This window comes from Glycine max, chromosome 14 (assembly GCF_000004515.6).
Source record: "Glycine max cultivar Williams 82 chromosome 14, Glycine_max_v4.0, whole genome shotgun sequence".
In the NCBI taxonomy this organism is placed as follows: domain Eukaryota; kingdom Viridiplantae; phylum Streptophyta; class Magnoliopsida; order Fabales; family Fabaceae; genus Glycine; species Glycine max.
The window spans coordinates 5,591,713-5,608,281 of NC_038250.2; the positions used below are offsets into that span (position 1 = coordinate 5,591,713).

At 33.0% G+C, this 16,569-nt stretch overlaps 2 protein-coding genes across 2 annotated transcripts; one reads left to right on the forward strand and one right to left on the reverse strand.

Annotated features, from left to right (window-relative positions):
* The first annotated feature begins 1,945 nt into the window (after positions 1-1,945).
* On the forward strand, positions 1,946-4,707 carry LOC100809018 (expansin-A6). The gene is made up of 2 exons (XM_003544171.5): positions 1,946-2,808; positions 3,804-4,707. The coding sequence occupies exons 1-2, from the start codon at positions 2,336-2,338 to the stop codon at positions 4,111-4,113; spliced, it is 783 nt and encodes a 260-aa protein (XP_003544219.1). The 5' UTR covers positions 1,946-2,335; the 3' UTR covers positions 4,114-4,707.
* A 1,492-nt stretch (positions 4,708-6,199) lies between these two features.
* On the reverse strand, positions 6,200-15,494 carry LOC100790814 (protein INVOLVED IN DE NOVO 2). Its single transcript, XM_003545209.5, has 12 exons — positions 15,155-15,494; positions 13,954-14,301; positions 13,448-13,798; positions 12,832-13,323; positions 12,272-12,628; positions 11,170-12,111; positions 10,137-10,318; positions 9,251-9,340; positions 8,862-9,149; positions 7,713-7,922; positions 6,762-7,000; positions 6,200-6,501 (listed from the first exon to the last, which is right to left on the reverse strand). The coding sequence occupies exons 2-11, from the start codon at positions 14,267-14,269 to the stop codon at positions 6,764-6,766; spliced, it is 3,465 nt and encodes a 1,154-aa protein (XP_003545257.1). The 5' UTR covers positions 14,270-14,301; positions 15,155-15,494; the 3' UTR covers positions 6,200-6,501; positions 6,762-6,763.
* Positions 15,495-16,569: the final 1,075 nt, after the last annotated feature.

Below are 16,569 nucleotides of genomic sequence, written 5' to 3' on the forward strand. Positions count from 1 at the left end.
GAAAAGTAACGGGATATGCATGCTCAATAGCCGTGATAAGTGGCTTGACTTTGACTTTTTAGGTTTATTTTTTTTATTGTACTTAAATTTGATTAAATATAACATAGAATTACTTGAGATTTTAATTAGAATCTACCGACAATGTATGTCAGTCACGTATTGTTATAAATAAAAAAACAGGCTGATTTTTAAAATTGTTACTTTAAAAATTATATTTTCAATTATTTCAGATTAATTGATATTATATTATTTTATGTTAATAATGCAGCAAAATAGTGTAAGTTCATTATTATAAAAGGAATGATTATGCTTTTACACTCCCAAAAATGCATATACTCACTAAAGAAGAGAAATATAAAATAAAAAATATGATAAATAATGTAACAGAAAATAAGAAAGGAAATAAATAAAAATTTAATGTGGGTGAAAAAAAAAATAAGGATTAATTTTTTTTATTACATGTGTCTCTAAGGCTTGAAGAATAAAACATTATTTTATATCTCATATTTATTATGTCAATATATTGAATACTTATACTTTTTATTTAATAAATTATTTTTATTCATTAACTTATTCACATTTGAATAAAATAAAATCAATATGTTCAATAATAATCTTAATATAATAAATTATATATATTATTGCTTATAAATTAAATATGAAAAGCATACAGGGTGATATAATGTCGACTGAAATCTTATTGCATGTGTTACGAAAAGAAAACGTAAAAAGTAAAAATGTATTTAACTAATAATAAATTTTATTTTAGAAAAAAATGAAACACATGGTGAGGTAACCCACTTTAATATATATATATATATATATACTCACAGTGTCTGATGGCTAAAGAAAATTAAAAAATTCAGAGTGTCTGAATATATTTTATCTAAATTTCTTTTTTGTACACTACCACTATGATAATTGTGTTTGATGCACAAGCAACTTTATTAGTATCCCAAGAGCTTAACTTTTTTAGGAATTTAATTCGGTGGTAAATATTTTTATTGGAGGCCAGCACTTCTTAATGATTCATTCTTGTTCTCTCTTCGATTTGTTGTTGGCCATTGGCTCCGCAGTGGAGATTCCTTAAACACCACTCCAGTATCTAGTAAAAATAATCTTTTATTTTTCCCACATAATTATTTTTAATCATCTCTATCCTTTTCTTGATTGAGAAAAAATATATTTAAAATATGTTCGCAAGAAAGTCTATATTTTTTAATTTATAAATGAAGAGATATAAGAAAATAGAGGAGAGATAAAACTGCCACAAATTACATCAATTATTATATTATTAATAAACTAATAGCAAATGTGTTTTTTGTTCATATAAAAATTAAATTATAATGATATTTTTCTTGTAAAACTAAAGTATTTTTCTAACCAGTAGTCTAATACTAACTTATTATGGAGACCTATTTAAGAAATTAATCTTTCTCAATGAAATTTCATTTTCAAGGATCAAACCCTTAACTATGTGCTTAAGAGGCATTATATTATATATCACTGTTAGTGTAAACTTTTATCATATTCAAATAATTATAAATAAATATAAAATAATTATTTTTATATATTGTAAAGTACATTATGTTAATTTTAATGTTTATCAACAGAGTATTAAATAATTTTAAATTAACAAGAGATTTTGTAGATAAAATTTATATTATAAGAATTTTGTTTATTAAAATATTATAAGAATAAGGTTTTTTGTTGTTGTTTCTATTTTTATAACAATAAAAATCATTAAGTAATGCAATAGTCAAAAGTAATGTAAAGTTATCCTGTTTCATTTTGGTCATCCACTGGTTCCCCAGCACTATCCATATTTAGATGGGAAATAAATCACATCCGTACTATACTATATATTCATATTGTGAAGCCATTTGTTATCCAACGCAACCCATCACACTATTGACTCCAGTCCAACCAACAAACACCAAAGTTGAAATATCCAGGGGAACACAAGCATATAGTAACTTAACACTTAACAGTAACATATAGAACAACCCTAAATTCCGAAATAGAAAGAAATAAATAAATGGTTTCGTTTGATGCCACAACTTGCAATTGAAGCAAAGAGATTTTATATCAATTTTGAGGCCCTAAGGTCCCTAACTTCTTTTGTCCCCTACCAATTACCAATTATCAAAACTTAATCAAAATTGTTTCTTCGGTTAAAGAGAAATAAAGGGTGATAATAACAGGGGCCAAAAGAGATCGCAGTGGGGTCCAGTTTTCTCTGCCACTCCCTCAATAAATAGCAACACACCTTTCTCTCTTCCCTGCTCAGAACGCAAACCCCTGAGCTGAGTTGAGTTCCGTGTTCTCGCTCAGCATGGCTTTGGTTAACCTTTCTTACATCGGCATTGTGACCCTTATAACCCTTCTGGCTTCCACCGAGGCCAGGGTCCCGGGCGTGTACAGCGGCGGCGCGTGGGAGACCGCGCACGCCACGTTCTACGGCGGCAGCGACGCGTCGGGGACAATGGGCGGCGCGTGCGGGTACGGGAACCTGTACAGCCAGGGGTACGGCGTGAACACGGCGGCGCTGAGCACGGCGCTGTTCAACAACGGGCTGAGCTGCGGTGCCTGCTTCGAGATAAAGTGCGCGAACGACCCCAGCTGGTGCCACGCTGGCAGCCCCTCCATATTCGTAACCGCCACAAACTTCTGCCCCCCAAACTACGCCCTTCCGAACGACAATGGAGGGTGGTGCAATCCTCCCCGGCCCCACTTCGACCTGGCCATGCCCATGTTCCTCAAAATCGCTCAGTACCGCGCCGGCATCGTCCCCGTCTCTTACCGCAGGTCAAGTTCTAACCTTTCATCGCTTCTCTCTTTTCTGTTTCACTCTCCAAGCTTCACACTTTTCTTTTTTAGTTTGAAAAATATTAACACTTTCTTTTGTTTTTTCCCACCTTCTGTGTTATTTTCTACTCTTTTGAACATATTCTCATATAGTATTATTTATAATTGATTTCATCACAAATGTAAACAGTATATATATATATATATATATATATATATATATATATATATATATAATATGATTTTTTTTTGTAAATATATATTACTATGTAAAGTTTTTATACTATTAATTAATTAAAAAATGTCAGTGCTACAATTCTTAAGATAATTAATATATTAATTAATTTATCATCAGTGAAAGTTTGTAGTTTTACACAATTGTAGTAGTTTTACTTTTACACTATTGTTATTTCATATAAAAGCATTTGAGGAGTGAAAATAATTTATACTGTATTTCAATTAAATTCATAAGTTTAAAAATTGTATGTGATGGATATATTTGTTTTTCTTCATGAGTAATGATCTGAAAATAAATGATTGAGAATATAATGATTTAAAAAACATAAAATAAATTGAAATATTGTAAAAATTAAAGAATGGAAGATTTTGATGTTTTGTTTTTGTTATTTTTATAGTTGTTATTGAAGAAAAAAAAATATAGACAAACTCGCTTGATTGGCTTTTGGGCATGTCGAAAAGATTCGTAATTCGGAAAAAGTGAAAACTTATCATAACCGTTGATGGTTCATTTGAGTTGAGTAAATCGTTTTGGTGGGTCCCATCTAGAAAGAGTGAACCTGAACCGTTCATCTGAAACCGGTTCAGGATTTTGACAAAGGTGCACCTTTTGGCGCGTAATTGCACGACTCTGGAAACCAACCAAAATTCAGATTCATCTTTTTATTATTTCGCGTTGAAACTCTATTTGTCCTCATGGTTGTGTTTAATTACGAATAGTGCCCTTGGTGAGCGTGATTGGGTGCGGTGATGTGCAGGGTGCCTTGCCGTAAGCAGGGAGGGATGAGGTTCACGATCAACGGCTTCCGTTACTTCAACCTGGTTTTGATCACCAACGTCGCGGGCGCAGGGGATATCGTGAGGACGAGCGTGAAAGGGTCAAAGACTGGGTGGATGAGCATGAGCCGCAACTGGGGTCAGAACTGGCAGTCAAACGCTGTTCTGGTTGGTCAGTCACTCTCCTTCAGGGTCACAGCCAGTGACCGACGCACCTCCACCTCCTGGAACATTGTACCCGCCAATTGGCAATTTGGTCAAACATTCACCGCCAAAAATTTCAGAGTCTAATAATTACTGTGTTTGATGGTTTTTTTGTTAAATTGTTTATTTAATTTTTATAATTTTTTTTTTAGTTTTTATAGTTTAAAAGTGATTTTTTTTAATTTTTTTAATTTATATTTTAATTTTTTTAGTCTCTGGAATCATAAAATTATAAAAATTAAAAAGATCACTTTTAAAATTACAGAGACTAAAAGAGAATTAAAATATAAATTATAAGAATTAAAAAGATTATTTTTAAATTATAGAAACTAAAAAAATAAAAATTATAAAATTATAAGAATTAAATGAATAATTATAATTTTTTTTTGAGTAGTTTTGAATTTACCTTGGGATGTGGATATAAGGGAAACCGCGAGAGAGAAAATAATGGTGGGAAAGTAAAGTAAGTTGTGGTAGTGATTAGTCAAACTTTTTGACTTTTTCCTTTGTCTTGAACGAAGAAATTGGGGTTGTCTTAGTATACGTGTTTGAAGTTTTATAGTAGGATTCTAGAAAATGGAGGGAAACTTTATGTAAGGGGCTGAAGTGGCTTCAAATGCATAAGCCCGCAGCTATGTTTCTTATATTATAGTATATTTATATATATATATTGTATGAAAAGATCAAGTGTGTTTAAGAAATTTTCTCTTTTGCCTCCAACTACGTATATGATTTGGTGAAGTGATAAGCTACTAATTGAGATTTGACAAGTGTGTTTGATGCATGCATGAGATGTTCTTAAGTTGTTAAGCACGCTTGCCTGCGCCGAAAAGCAAAAAGAGAGAGAAAAAAAATTATGCGAATGGGTGCTAATTGACCGTATTTGTCTTTTCATAAATTGGTAACAGTAGATTCTATGCCTTCCGTGTTGTTTTTCCTAACTTTCTTCGATGCCAAAATAAAAGTAGCAAATGGATTAAAAACTAATTACCCTTTAATAAATAGTGGACTTTAGTAATAGTTGGAATACTGTAGAATTTCACTATAATAAATACACGGGCATGAAGAGTTGAAGGGAAGGACAACACAAGCAACTCATAAAAGCCCAAATATGTAAGAGATAGAGGATTTTAAGAAATTTGTTACATGTCCAATGAAACGTTATTTGGAAGTCGGATTTTAAAGAGTTATTTTTAAATTAAGAGAATTATATAATTATAAAAATAAACAAAAGATCAAAATATTGAGTTTGTGTTTTATTCTTTTGTTTCTTTAATATTTCAAAATTTATTATACTTTAACTCCCAAATATATCGTAAAGAGAGGGTTCTAAACTTAATTTGACCAATTAAGGGGAATCTGATATGAATGAGTATGAAAATGCTGAGCTCTGTCTCCTTTGCCACTGATTGCGGGTGACAGTGTTTTTTATTTTATTTTTTTTCTCTCCTTTATTTAACAGAATATCTAAAGGAGAACAAACTTTCATAGCCGTTAAGAAATAGAAATATATGCTGATTTTGAAGGCTAAGGCTCGCACATTTGTCACTATGTGGTCCTTAGCTAATAAGATTTTCAAACTGCAATTTCACATTCCAGTTGGTGGGGTTAAGGAACAGAGACAAAATGCACAGCAAATTTTGCAACCATTGCGATTTTCTTCATTGGGTTTCTCTCTTTAGGAGACATGCACTTATTTCTTTTTAGTAAATACTACCACCGTTCCTATTTATAATAAACAAGGTATAGTGTATTTAAATTGGTTGAAGGTCACATTTTAAGTTAAGTAATTCTGTAACCTCGATAATTCTTTGTTCCAAACTATATAAGGAGTGTGATTCGTTTGATAAATTCTAATTTTTTTATCTATTTGAGATGCTTGGATTTTTTAAAAGAAAAAAAAAAAGTGAAGTAATTTCTTAAATATTATTAGAATAAACGCATAATTCAACTTAGAATAACAAGGAGGGAGAGCTTCACGAGTTGGAGGGAGAACTAAATACGAGTAGTACTGGTAACTGGTCACTCAAATATTTCAACCTACAAAATGTCAATATGCATAAAACTATGTAACAGGTTATTAGAAATGCTGTTTAAAAAAAAAAGTACCAAAGTATATTTTATGTTGAGACATGACTCAGATTCTGTTATGTTGCTGATTTAGGAAATATAATTTGTATTTATCTTAATAGCCTATTTTTATCATATCTCAACATTTCATTGAATGTTTCACGCATTTGGGGACCCGAGTTGGAAGTTTCGGTCTAAGATGGAACCTGACCTAAACAGTAAGCATAATTATTATGAATACAGATTGGTAATAAAAGAACCTCCATGGATGTATGGAGTGCAAAGAGAAAATTAGTTTAAATATAACCTGTATTCCTTAAAAATATTCATTCAGCCCTTTAGATGTGACAGCTTGGCTCCAAAGCACATTTGGCTCTTCTTGGAAAGCAACATGTTTATTTATTCCTGTAACCAAATCAACCCTTCAGTATTATATTTCGTAGTTACATTGAAACAGTTATCAAATAGGTAGGAGAAAAAACCAAATTTTATGAATAATATAAATTTTCTAGCAATATTTTAAGAAAAGATGCAGCCCGCGCCTAAGGTACTATGTTAAATTCTTTGTCAATTACTAAATTGCATATAAGTAAAATTCTTTTATTTCTGAATGTATAGTTTAAAAGAAAATTGTAGTACCTTATTTTAATTACACACATACCGACCTTCACATTGTCCCCCTTTTTTGTTTAGTTAGTTTCCATTGCATCAATAACAATTTTACTCCCTCTTGCAAGGTAGCTCTCTTTCCCTCTTCATAATTCCATAATTCAGAGGTTATATACCGCCCACTTGGATTATATGTATTTATCTCTGTCAAAGCTGTCACCACAGCTTTGTAGACTCCTTCACCCATCTCATTTTTCAGTCCCTTCAACTTTTCATCATCATCATCTATGATTTCCTGAGATGAAAAAAAGCATGAAGCCAGATAAGTTAGAAAAACACATATTAGAGAAATAATGCAATAAATTGTAGATTAAAATGAATATGAAAACCATCGTATACATCAAATAGCTATATTGAAAAAATATTGTCCAAAGCTAGTGGAATGAGCCACGCAAGTTGGTCATGCACAGATGAATAAAGGTTGGAGATGCCCAGTTCCAACCACATTTAATAGATATCCTAATCGACTTTCCTAAATATAGGCATCACATAGCTTAGTTCTAAAATTAATATCTGATGGCATCATTAGACCATCTACATGCTGATCAGAATAGTTAATATAGCAATGACATTCAGAATTATTTTTTCTTCCAATTTGTGGCCATCAAAAGTTCATCTAGGGATAAAGGCAGGTAAATCAATCAGAGCCAAAAACATCTCTAGTTCTGCAAAACATGAATATGAAAATATTATGAAACAATAAAAATAAAATGCTCTTCAGACAACATAAATTGAAAGAAATACATGTTCCAGGGACCAAATAGGTATCAAAGGTTTATATATTAAGCTTCCTGAGTTCCATGTTTCTAGCTAAGTAGCTTTCAAGGACATTTATTATCTTCAGACAACAGTACAATGACATACAAACAAATGCAGTGCTTACAACAGCAAAGGCTAGATTTGATTAAGACTTAATAATGATATCTATAAGCTTAAGTAAGGCACACCTGATGTTTCCCTTCAATCATGGTAATTTTAAATGGATGCCAGTCTGGGTCCTTTATATACTCTTCCCACAACGAACACAGTTCTGAAGCTCTATCTTCTGCATCCTCATCATTATATTTTTTCTTCATAGCTTCAAGGAATGGTCTAATATCAAGCTCCCCCATTCTCTTTACACCAACATTAGCACGACAAGATATCTCTTTAATGCCCTGCAATAGATAAAATTTCAAGAAAGTAAAAAATTTCAAAACATGAGAGTAACAAATGAGTATTGAATACCCCACACTATCATAGTTTAAACATTGTTATCTGGTTTGCACTTTGCAATACTCTTCAATACAGGTCCATGTACGCGATTTGCAGTATGTTACTACATCAAATGTATGGTTTGTGGGGAGGAGAGTAATGGTATACATAGTTCATATGCTATTTAGGTTTGTAATAGTTTTGAAATATTAATTGATATGCTCTTAATATAATTTTTTCAACTACAAGAATTACATTTAAGCGCACATATTTGAAATTTAAGAAATATGAGCAACAGCAAGTAGTGCAGTAATTAAATTTTAAATAAAATTTGTCAATTTTTCTCTTATATGTTCTCAACTATTTTTAGCTTTTTCAATTTAAAGATTCATTTTCCAAGTAGAAAGTCACAAATGTCAATTTTCCCCCTTCCCAATGTGTTTTGGACTTCAAATGTCCCTTCCTTTTCATAAGACCCAATGTGCTTTCTTTCCTCCAATAGTTCCTTTCTTCTTTGTGAATTCAACAAAGGAGAACCCTTTTGCTTTCCCTCCCCTGTTCCTTTCTACGGTTGAGCCTTATGCCCCATATTGGAAATAATTGCATTTAATATAACTACCAAATGGTATGTTCATGCATCCCATGTTTAAATGCATAACACCAACTGTGTACATCAGAGCATTTTTTTTTTCTTTTTCTGGCAATGTGGGATATGCAGGGCAGTTTTATCAGTAAATTAATATCATGCTTCTTATTATATAACAATTTAAATGGACAAAAAAAATCACCATTTAAAACATCACTGGAGCCATATTCTACATACGAGAAAATTCAAAAAATGCTCTTACAAAATCGACACAAAGGGAATAGAAGATAGAATTGGTTAAACAGAAAACACTTACATTAATCAATTCTTTTCGAGCTTCCTGTAGCTCATCATTGCTCTGACGCTCTTTAATAATCAGTGTTTGGTTCAGGGAATCCAAGTCTCGCAGTGACTGTTCCTTTTCTCTTAAATCCTTATGTAAAGCATCCACCTTATTCAGAACTTCTGTGTCCCCATCATCTTCTATGTACGCCATGACATTTAATTTTCCTTTCAGTTGTTGAATCTCCAATTCTAGTTTTTGTTTCACTTCCAGTTGTCTTTCAAGCAGGATGATTTTAGCATGAAATTGTTCTTTTTGCCGCTGGATAAATAGATTGTCAAATAGCATTAACAACCAGCTATCCTGATGTGGACAATGACACTTTCAGTCATTAAAACTGCACAAAAACAGGCTAGACAAACCTTTTGATCTGCAGCCAGTTTCAAAACATTTTCACCAGCTTTTTGTTGCTCCAGAACAGCCATGTCAAGAGAGCTATTTTTCAATGCATTCTAAAAAGAAAATAGACATCAGAATTGCTAAACATAACATTCTACAAATATATTCTTGGACACATCATCATTGTTAACATTAAATGATTACAAAGACAAAAAAAAATATAATGCCCAATTTTTTGTTTTAGATTCCACATCCTTACCGGGAGGGAAAAAATAGTGTGAAAATTGAAAGAAATAAAATCCCAGTGAATTTCTTGGACATACAATTCTAAACTGGTGGATTTTATTTTCGCCCTCCTTCCCCTAAATTTCATCTCATAACATAACTCCTTAGCATATGAAAACTAAATGGAGTTCTGTTACTATTATTATTGACATCCATTTTGAAATACACAACATTCAACATCCTAAGGCTAGAGTAAATCCCCCCTCGCAAAAAAAATCAAAAAAAATAAAAAAAATAGGGGCACACTTCAGGAAATTTACAATACTCATTGACAGAAACCATCTCATGCAGTCCATTTATGACTGGCAAAAAAAAAAGGATTTTTCAAACAAAGAAAATGTGTAGCCTTCAATTGCATACTACTATAATAGAAAACAATTGGATTTTATTCCTAATATTCTTGGACTAAGGTCTCCACAAAGATCATCAAACTTGATAAGCAAAAATGGAAAATTTATTAACTTTGGTGACCAACTCCTCCATTGAAATCACTAAAACATGTAAATATTGATCATCTTAATTAATCATCCTTAAACAATATTTTTTACTTCAATTTCCCTTTCACAGGAATTTCAATCACAGCATGATAGAAGAGATGCAACAATAATAAGAAAAACACTACACCTCCATAATCTCTTCTTCCAACTTTTTTCTTTCACTTTCGTTACGTGCCTCACGTTTTTCCAATTCAATTCTCCTCAACTCAAGCTCCCTTTTCTGAGATTCAAGTTGCAACTTAAGCCTTTCATGACCATTAAAAATATTCTGGAAGTGTTGAGTTGCACTTGACTGTATTTTCTTCATCTCTGAATGCAAGCAATCATGGCATAATACAATATCAATAAAATAGTTCAGCATCATTTAGAAACAATGAAATGTCAGAAATGTATTGTAGAAGATCTAGCAGAACAGTTTCAAACCATTATTTTTACATATATCAATTCTTCAGTGTAACTTCAATGATGATGCAACCAGCAGTTTGCAGTTTCTGGACTTTGATTCTACCAATAAAATAATTGTTTAAATCAGATACAATCCAGACTTAGAATATGAGTTTGAACCTAACTCAACCCAAAAAGCTAACTCATGGGGTGAGGGTTGCACCCCACTATATATATATATATATATATATATATATATATATATATATATATATATATATATATATATATATATATATATATATATATATATATATATATATATCTTTGCCTTGTCTCTAGCCAATGTGGGATTTGGGGTTTTCTCAATACACACCCCCTCACACCCAACTGCACTTTTGGGCTTGGTGTGCAGATAATATGGTGGGTGGCCCGTTAATGGATCTAGAATAGGATTTGATATCATCTTAGAATGTGGATTTCGGCCTAACTCAACCCCAAAAGTTAGCTCGAGGGGTGAGGATTGCCCCCTACTTGTATATTCTATCTTTGCCTTGTCTCTAGTCGATGTGAGACTTGGGTTTTTTCCAATATCTGGTGATCTATAAACTAGCGGCACTGGCAGTTGGACCAATGTAAACAAATTAGTAATTTCATCATAGACTAGGTCCTTTTACGACTGAAAAATAAATCAGAAACAAAAAACACTAACAAAAACAAAAAGTCATGATCCAAATTAGAGAAGAAAGCAACTTAGATTCAACAATAGTAGATACCTTGATTGTGACCTTGAGTGAGCTTATCTATTTCCCCCATTACAATGTCCATACGATGTGAAGTCTCATAATATTTTACTTCCATCTCCTTTAATCGCTTCTTCTTGACCTGAAGAGTATTATTCAAGCTGGACAAAAGTTTATCCTGCATTCGAGCTTCTTCTTCCATAAGTTCAGATATTGTTTTGATATCCCCCATCTTCTGCAGTTGTTCCCCAATGATATTGTTTACCTTGTAGTCGTCAGCTCGAGCAATCCATGCATAAATACCAGACTTATGCTCTGTATTAGCAAACCAGTCTTTTTTCCCATGATGATCTAATTCATATGCTCTTTCAAATGCTAAAGCATTATCTAAGCCTGTCCAATTTTTATTGAATTCCACAACTGCAGTTCCAGAATGACCACAGAAATTTGAAAGAATGCGGACTCTTTGTGGATTAAATCCCCTACTTCGGTATTCATCCCTCAGCTTGGAACCACTTTCCCCAACACAACATCCCTCTTCTGTCAGTCTAGTAGGAATATTAACCACGATCCCAGTCCATGGCCACACAAACTGCTTCTCAAAATTGAAAGGAGGACTGCCTTCATCTGCAGTTTTTGGTGGACCATCCACAATCATAAGATCCTTTTCCAAATATTTCATTAAAGCAAGATGATTAGCCTTTTCAATGGCACTTCTCTTTTCTGAGCTACTCTGACCCACCCCAGAAGCATGTTCAAGGATTTCCCTGTACACATAATCCCGTTTTCTCTTCTTATTGGGGCAGTATGGACAAGAGAAAGTCATTTCTGAGGTTTTCACATTGTGGCTTCCCTTTTTGAGTGCTTCATAGGATTTATGTACATACCACCCACTTATTTGAGATGCCCTTATATTATTGTCATTATGAGAGTAGTGACCCATTACAGTTTCTCCTGGGCTTATTGTTTTGGTACCTGAAAGATAAAAATTAGTGTTAGCAACAAATGTTGTCATGTTGCTTTATAGATTAGTTCTACATAATATTGTTGTGAATTGGCCAATTTCTGCATATTCATTAACAGGGAAAAAGAAACAGAAACATTGTTATAATTGTTTCATTAATAGGGGGATCACCTTGATCCATAGGTTTTGATGGACACGGAGCACCCACATTCATAAGATCCTTTTTCAAATATTTTACTAAAGCCAGATGATTGGCCTTTTCGATGAAACTTCTTTTTTGAGATTTACTCTGACCCACCCCTGAAGCATGTTCAAGGATTTCCCTGTAAACATAATCCCGATTTATCTTTTTATTAGAGCAGTATGGGCACCTGAAAGTCTCATCTGAGGTTTTCACATTGTGTATCCCCCTTTTGAGTTCTTCATAAAATTTTTCTGCATACCGCCCAATTTGAGATGAACTTATATTACTATCTTTGTTAGAGCAGCAACCAATTACAGTTTCTCCTGGGCTTCCTGTTATGGTTCCTGAAAGACAAAAATCAGTGTTAGTACTGACTGCCATCATGTTACTTTGCAGATTTTTAATTTTGATAAAAAAACTCACTTCACAGAATACTTCCATTATACATCATAGTGAATTGAATTAACCAATCTCAGCATAATCAATAACTAGAAAAACCTGAACAAAAATTCTGTAATGATTGCTTCATTAACAACAGGGGGATCACCTTCATTTACAGGTTTTGATGATGGATCACTCACATTTGTAAGATCCTTTTTGAAGTATTTCGCTGAAGGCAGATGAGTAGCGTCTTCTCTGACACTTCTCTCTTGTGAACTAATCTGATGCACCCTGTTAACGGGGGGGTTACCTTCATTCACAGATTTTGATGGATCATTCAAATACTTGAGATCATTTTTCAAATATTTCATTAAAGCCAGATGAGTGGCCTTCTCTCTGACATGTCTCTTTTCTGAACTACTCTGGCCCACCCCAGAAGCATGCTCAAGAAGTTCCCTGTACACATAATCCTGTTTTCTTTTTTTAGGGCAGTATGGACAACAGAGAGTCAGATCTGAGGTTTGCACCATGTGATTTCCCTTTTTGAGTTCTTTGTAAAATTTCTCTACATACCACCAATTTATTGGAGATGCACTCATACCAGTCTCCTTGTTAGAGCATTGAGCCACTACAGTTTGTCCTAGGCTTAATTTAGTACCTGAGACAAAAAATTAGTGTTAGTACTGACTTTGTGAATTGACAAAATTCTTCATATTCAGTAACTTGGGAATTAAAAAAAAAATTGTAAACTGATATGGCCACTTCATTAACTGGAGGATTACCTTTATCCACAGGTTCTGACGGGCCATCCATAATAATAATAAGATCATTTTCCAAATATTTCACTAAAGCAAGATGATTGGCCCTCTCTCTCGCACTTCTCTTTTCAGAACTACTCCGACCCACCATATAAGCATGTTCTAGGAGTTCCCTGTACAAATAATCCTGTTTTCTCCTAGGGCAGTATGGACAGATGAAAGTCACGTCCGAGGTTTTCACACTGTGGCTTCCCTTTTTGAGTTCTTCGTAAGATGTATCAACATACCACCAACTTATTTGAGATGCACTTATATCAGTATCCTTATTAGAACAGTGAGGCATTACGGTTTCTCCTGGGCTTAATAATTTGGCACCTGAAAGACAAAAAATAATGTTAGCGCTGAGTGCTGACTGTTGCCATGTTACTTTATCAGATATCTTCATCATTCCATCAAATATCCTCGTGAATTGGTGAGTTTCAGCATAAGAAACAGATATTTTGTTGCAGTAACTTGATTAACAGGAAGACCTTTATCTACAGGTTTTGATGGGCCATCCATATACGCAAGATCCTTTTCCAAATATTTCACTAAAGCCAGATGATTAGCCTTCTCTTTTGCAGATCTCTTTTCTGAACTACTCCGACCCACCCCAGAAGCATGATTAAGGAGTTCCCTGTACTTATAATCCTGTTTTCTCTCGGGACAGTACGGACAAATGAAAGTTTCATCTGAGCGCATCACTTTGTAACTTCCCTTTTTTAGTTCTTGATAAGATATATCTACATACCACCAACTTAATTGAGATGCACTTGGGTCATTATCCTTGTTAGAACAGTGAGCCATTAAGGTTTCTCCAAGGCTTAATATTGTGGCACCTGAAAGATACAAATTAATTTTAGACTGTGAATACTAGCAGTTGTATTGGGTTTACAAATCACTTCCAAAAATTATCATTGTGAAGTAGCAAGGAAGGTTTTAAAAAGGGTCCGCCACCACAATTTCAGTTGGAACATCAAGGTTTTTGGGTGTCCGCAACCACAATGCGACCGTAACACAACCACAATTGTGGCTGCATCCAACCTCAATTTCCCCATAATATCAAGGAACACAACAAAACCGCAAAACCTTTGTAGCAAGTACAATTTTAGAAATTAGAACTCGCCTTGAACTATGGAATCGTATAATATAGAGAGAGAAAAGTTATGCATGAACACATGCAACTTAGAACCAAAGTCAAGAAAAAGGTAAGCAGCTTCTAATCAAAACGAGAAAATCATAATAAAATGAAATGTTCAACAACGATCAAGCATGTAAGCAAAGAGACATCTCCTTTTTTGTCTTTTCTAATTATTATAAATCCTTATACATCTCCAACCATTCAGCCCAGCCTGGCGTAATCAACAAGAAACTCGTGTCTCATTGTCCGGAAATGGAAATTGTCTCCAAACATCAACCAATGCAAGCCTCGAGAGAAATTTACGAATGGGAAAAATATTAAAATAATATATTTTCAAAAACCAAATAAAAGAAAGCAACGTCGACTCTTTAAGTCTTAACACCACGGCGAAACTCCTAAAAGCATAAAAAACGAAAATGATGATGAAATTCACTGCACAGATATGAAGTTCCGGAGAAAACAGCATGCGGAACAATAGAAATAAAAAAAGGATTCAACTGGAAGCGATCAATGCTAAAGTCTCAAAGCAAAATGCAGGATTAAAAAAATACCGATTGGGGCAAAATGAGAGGAATAAAGCTGAGAGAGTTGTTGTTGTTGTTCTCCTTCAGCGAATTAGCACGATAAAGGTCAACAAGAGCGAAATTGAAGAGGAAAAGTGATCGGATTCGAGGGAGTGAAATTGGCACAATAAAGTCTGCTACTCAGAAGCTAGGGTTTCGCGTTGGGAAGTGTGGAGTGCGTGCTATGAGAAATTGCCATTGCCATTGAGGTTTCGCGTTTCCCTGACAGACGGTGCCAGTAGCCCACATAGGCGTTAACTAGGAGGAGCACTTGTGAAATGGAACATTAGTTGTTTTTTTTGTTTTTTCCTGAATTGGAACATGAGTACATATATGCATCTCTACATGTATTATATAAATATAAATATGAATTTTATGTCAAAAAAATTATAAATATAAAGTGATTTGCTAAATTACCTATACTTCTTTTTTATTATCAGTGCGTTAGCCATGGTAAGTTATAACTTAAAGTTGTTTTTAAATATAGAATTTTTTACTATGAGACACATATATAACAAAGATAATTTTTTTTTACTATGAGACACCAATTGAAAGTTATGTGAAAATCATTTAGACATTGGTGTAGTTGCGTAGTTTGATATCCTAGATGATTCTTTTTTATCACTATCTTGCAACTAGACCACGAATTTCAAACTTTGTTTAATAAAAAAAAATAGAGATTGAAAAATCCTTGGTTTGAATATGGTTTCATAACATTTAGGGGTGATAAAACCGTCTAACTTGTCCCATCATAATGTTGTCTTGTTAAATATGAGTTGATATGTCTTGCTCCTACATAAGAAAAATAAATGAGTCAAGAATTTAAGTTTGTATCATTTTATGCTTGGCTTGATGGGTTGTGCCTGCAAAAATAATAATAAATATATTTTAATTAATTTTATCTTTTACAAATATTAAATAATAAATAAGTATTAAAAATTAAATTAATTATTTTAAATTTTGAATAATAATTTATTTAGACAAAAAAATAAATTAAATAAATATTTATAATTTATATAAAAAATTAAGTTCATTTCTTTACATAAAAAGGGTTGGTGGGTTAATCCATGTCAACCCAATTTTTTGGTGGATCAAGACAGGGTGACAGATTAGAAATCTCAAATTCTAAACGAGTTGATTCGACAAGTTCAACTTATTTTCTTATCCTAAATACTAATAACGATCACATAGAATATTATGACAAAAATTATTATTCTAGCATTAGTCTCAATTGTGATTAACTTTGATGTTAGAACTCTTAGACATATGAAAAGAAGAGTTTGTCAAAGTATTGTGTAAATCAATCTAAATGAAATTTATAGTGCGATGGATTTGATTTAGAAATAATTAGTTTAATATTGAACACAAATATTTGCATGTGATATACGAAAAATATGAATGTC

Coding starts and splice junctions, on each gene's coding strand:
- LOC100790814 (XM_003545209.5), bottom strand. CDS start 14,269: ATGGCTCACTGTTCTAACAAGGATAATGACCCAAGTGCATCTCAATTA. Junction 13,799..13,953: donor ATCAAAACCTGTAGATAAAG/GTCTTCCTGTTA, acceptor TTTGTCTTTCAG/GTGCCAAATTATTAAGCCCA. Junction 9,150..9,250: donor AACTGGCTGCAGATCAAAAG/GTTTGTCTAGCC, acceptor CTATTTATCCAG/CGGCAAAAAGAACAATTTCA.
- LOC100809018 (XM_003544171.5), top strand. CDS start 2,336: ATGGCTTTGGTTAACCTTTCTTACATCGGCATTGTGACCCTTATAACC. Junction 2,809..3,803: donor GTCCCCGTCTCTTACCGCAG/GTCAAGTTCTAA, acceptor GGTGATGTGCAG/GGTGCCTTGCCGTAAGCAGG.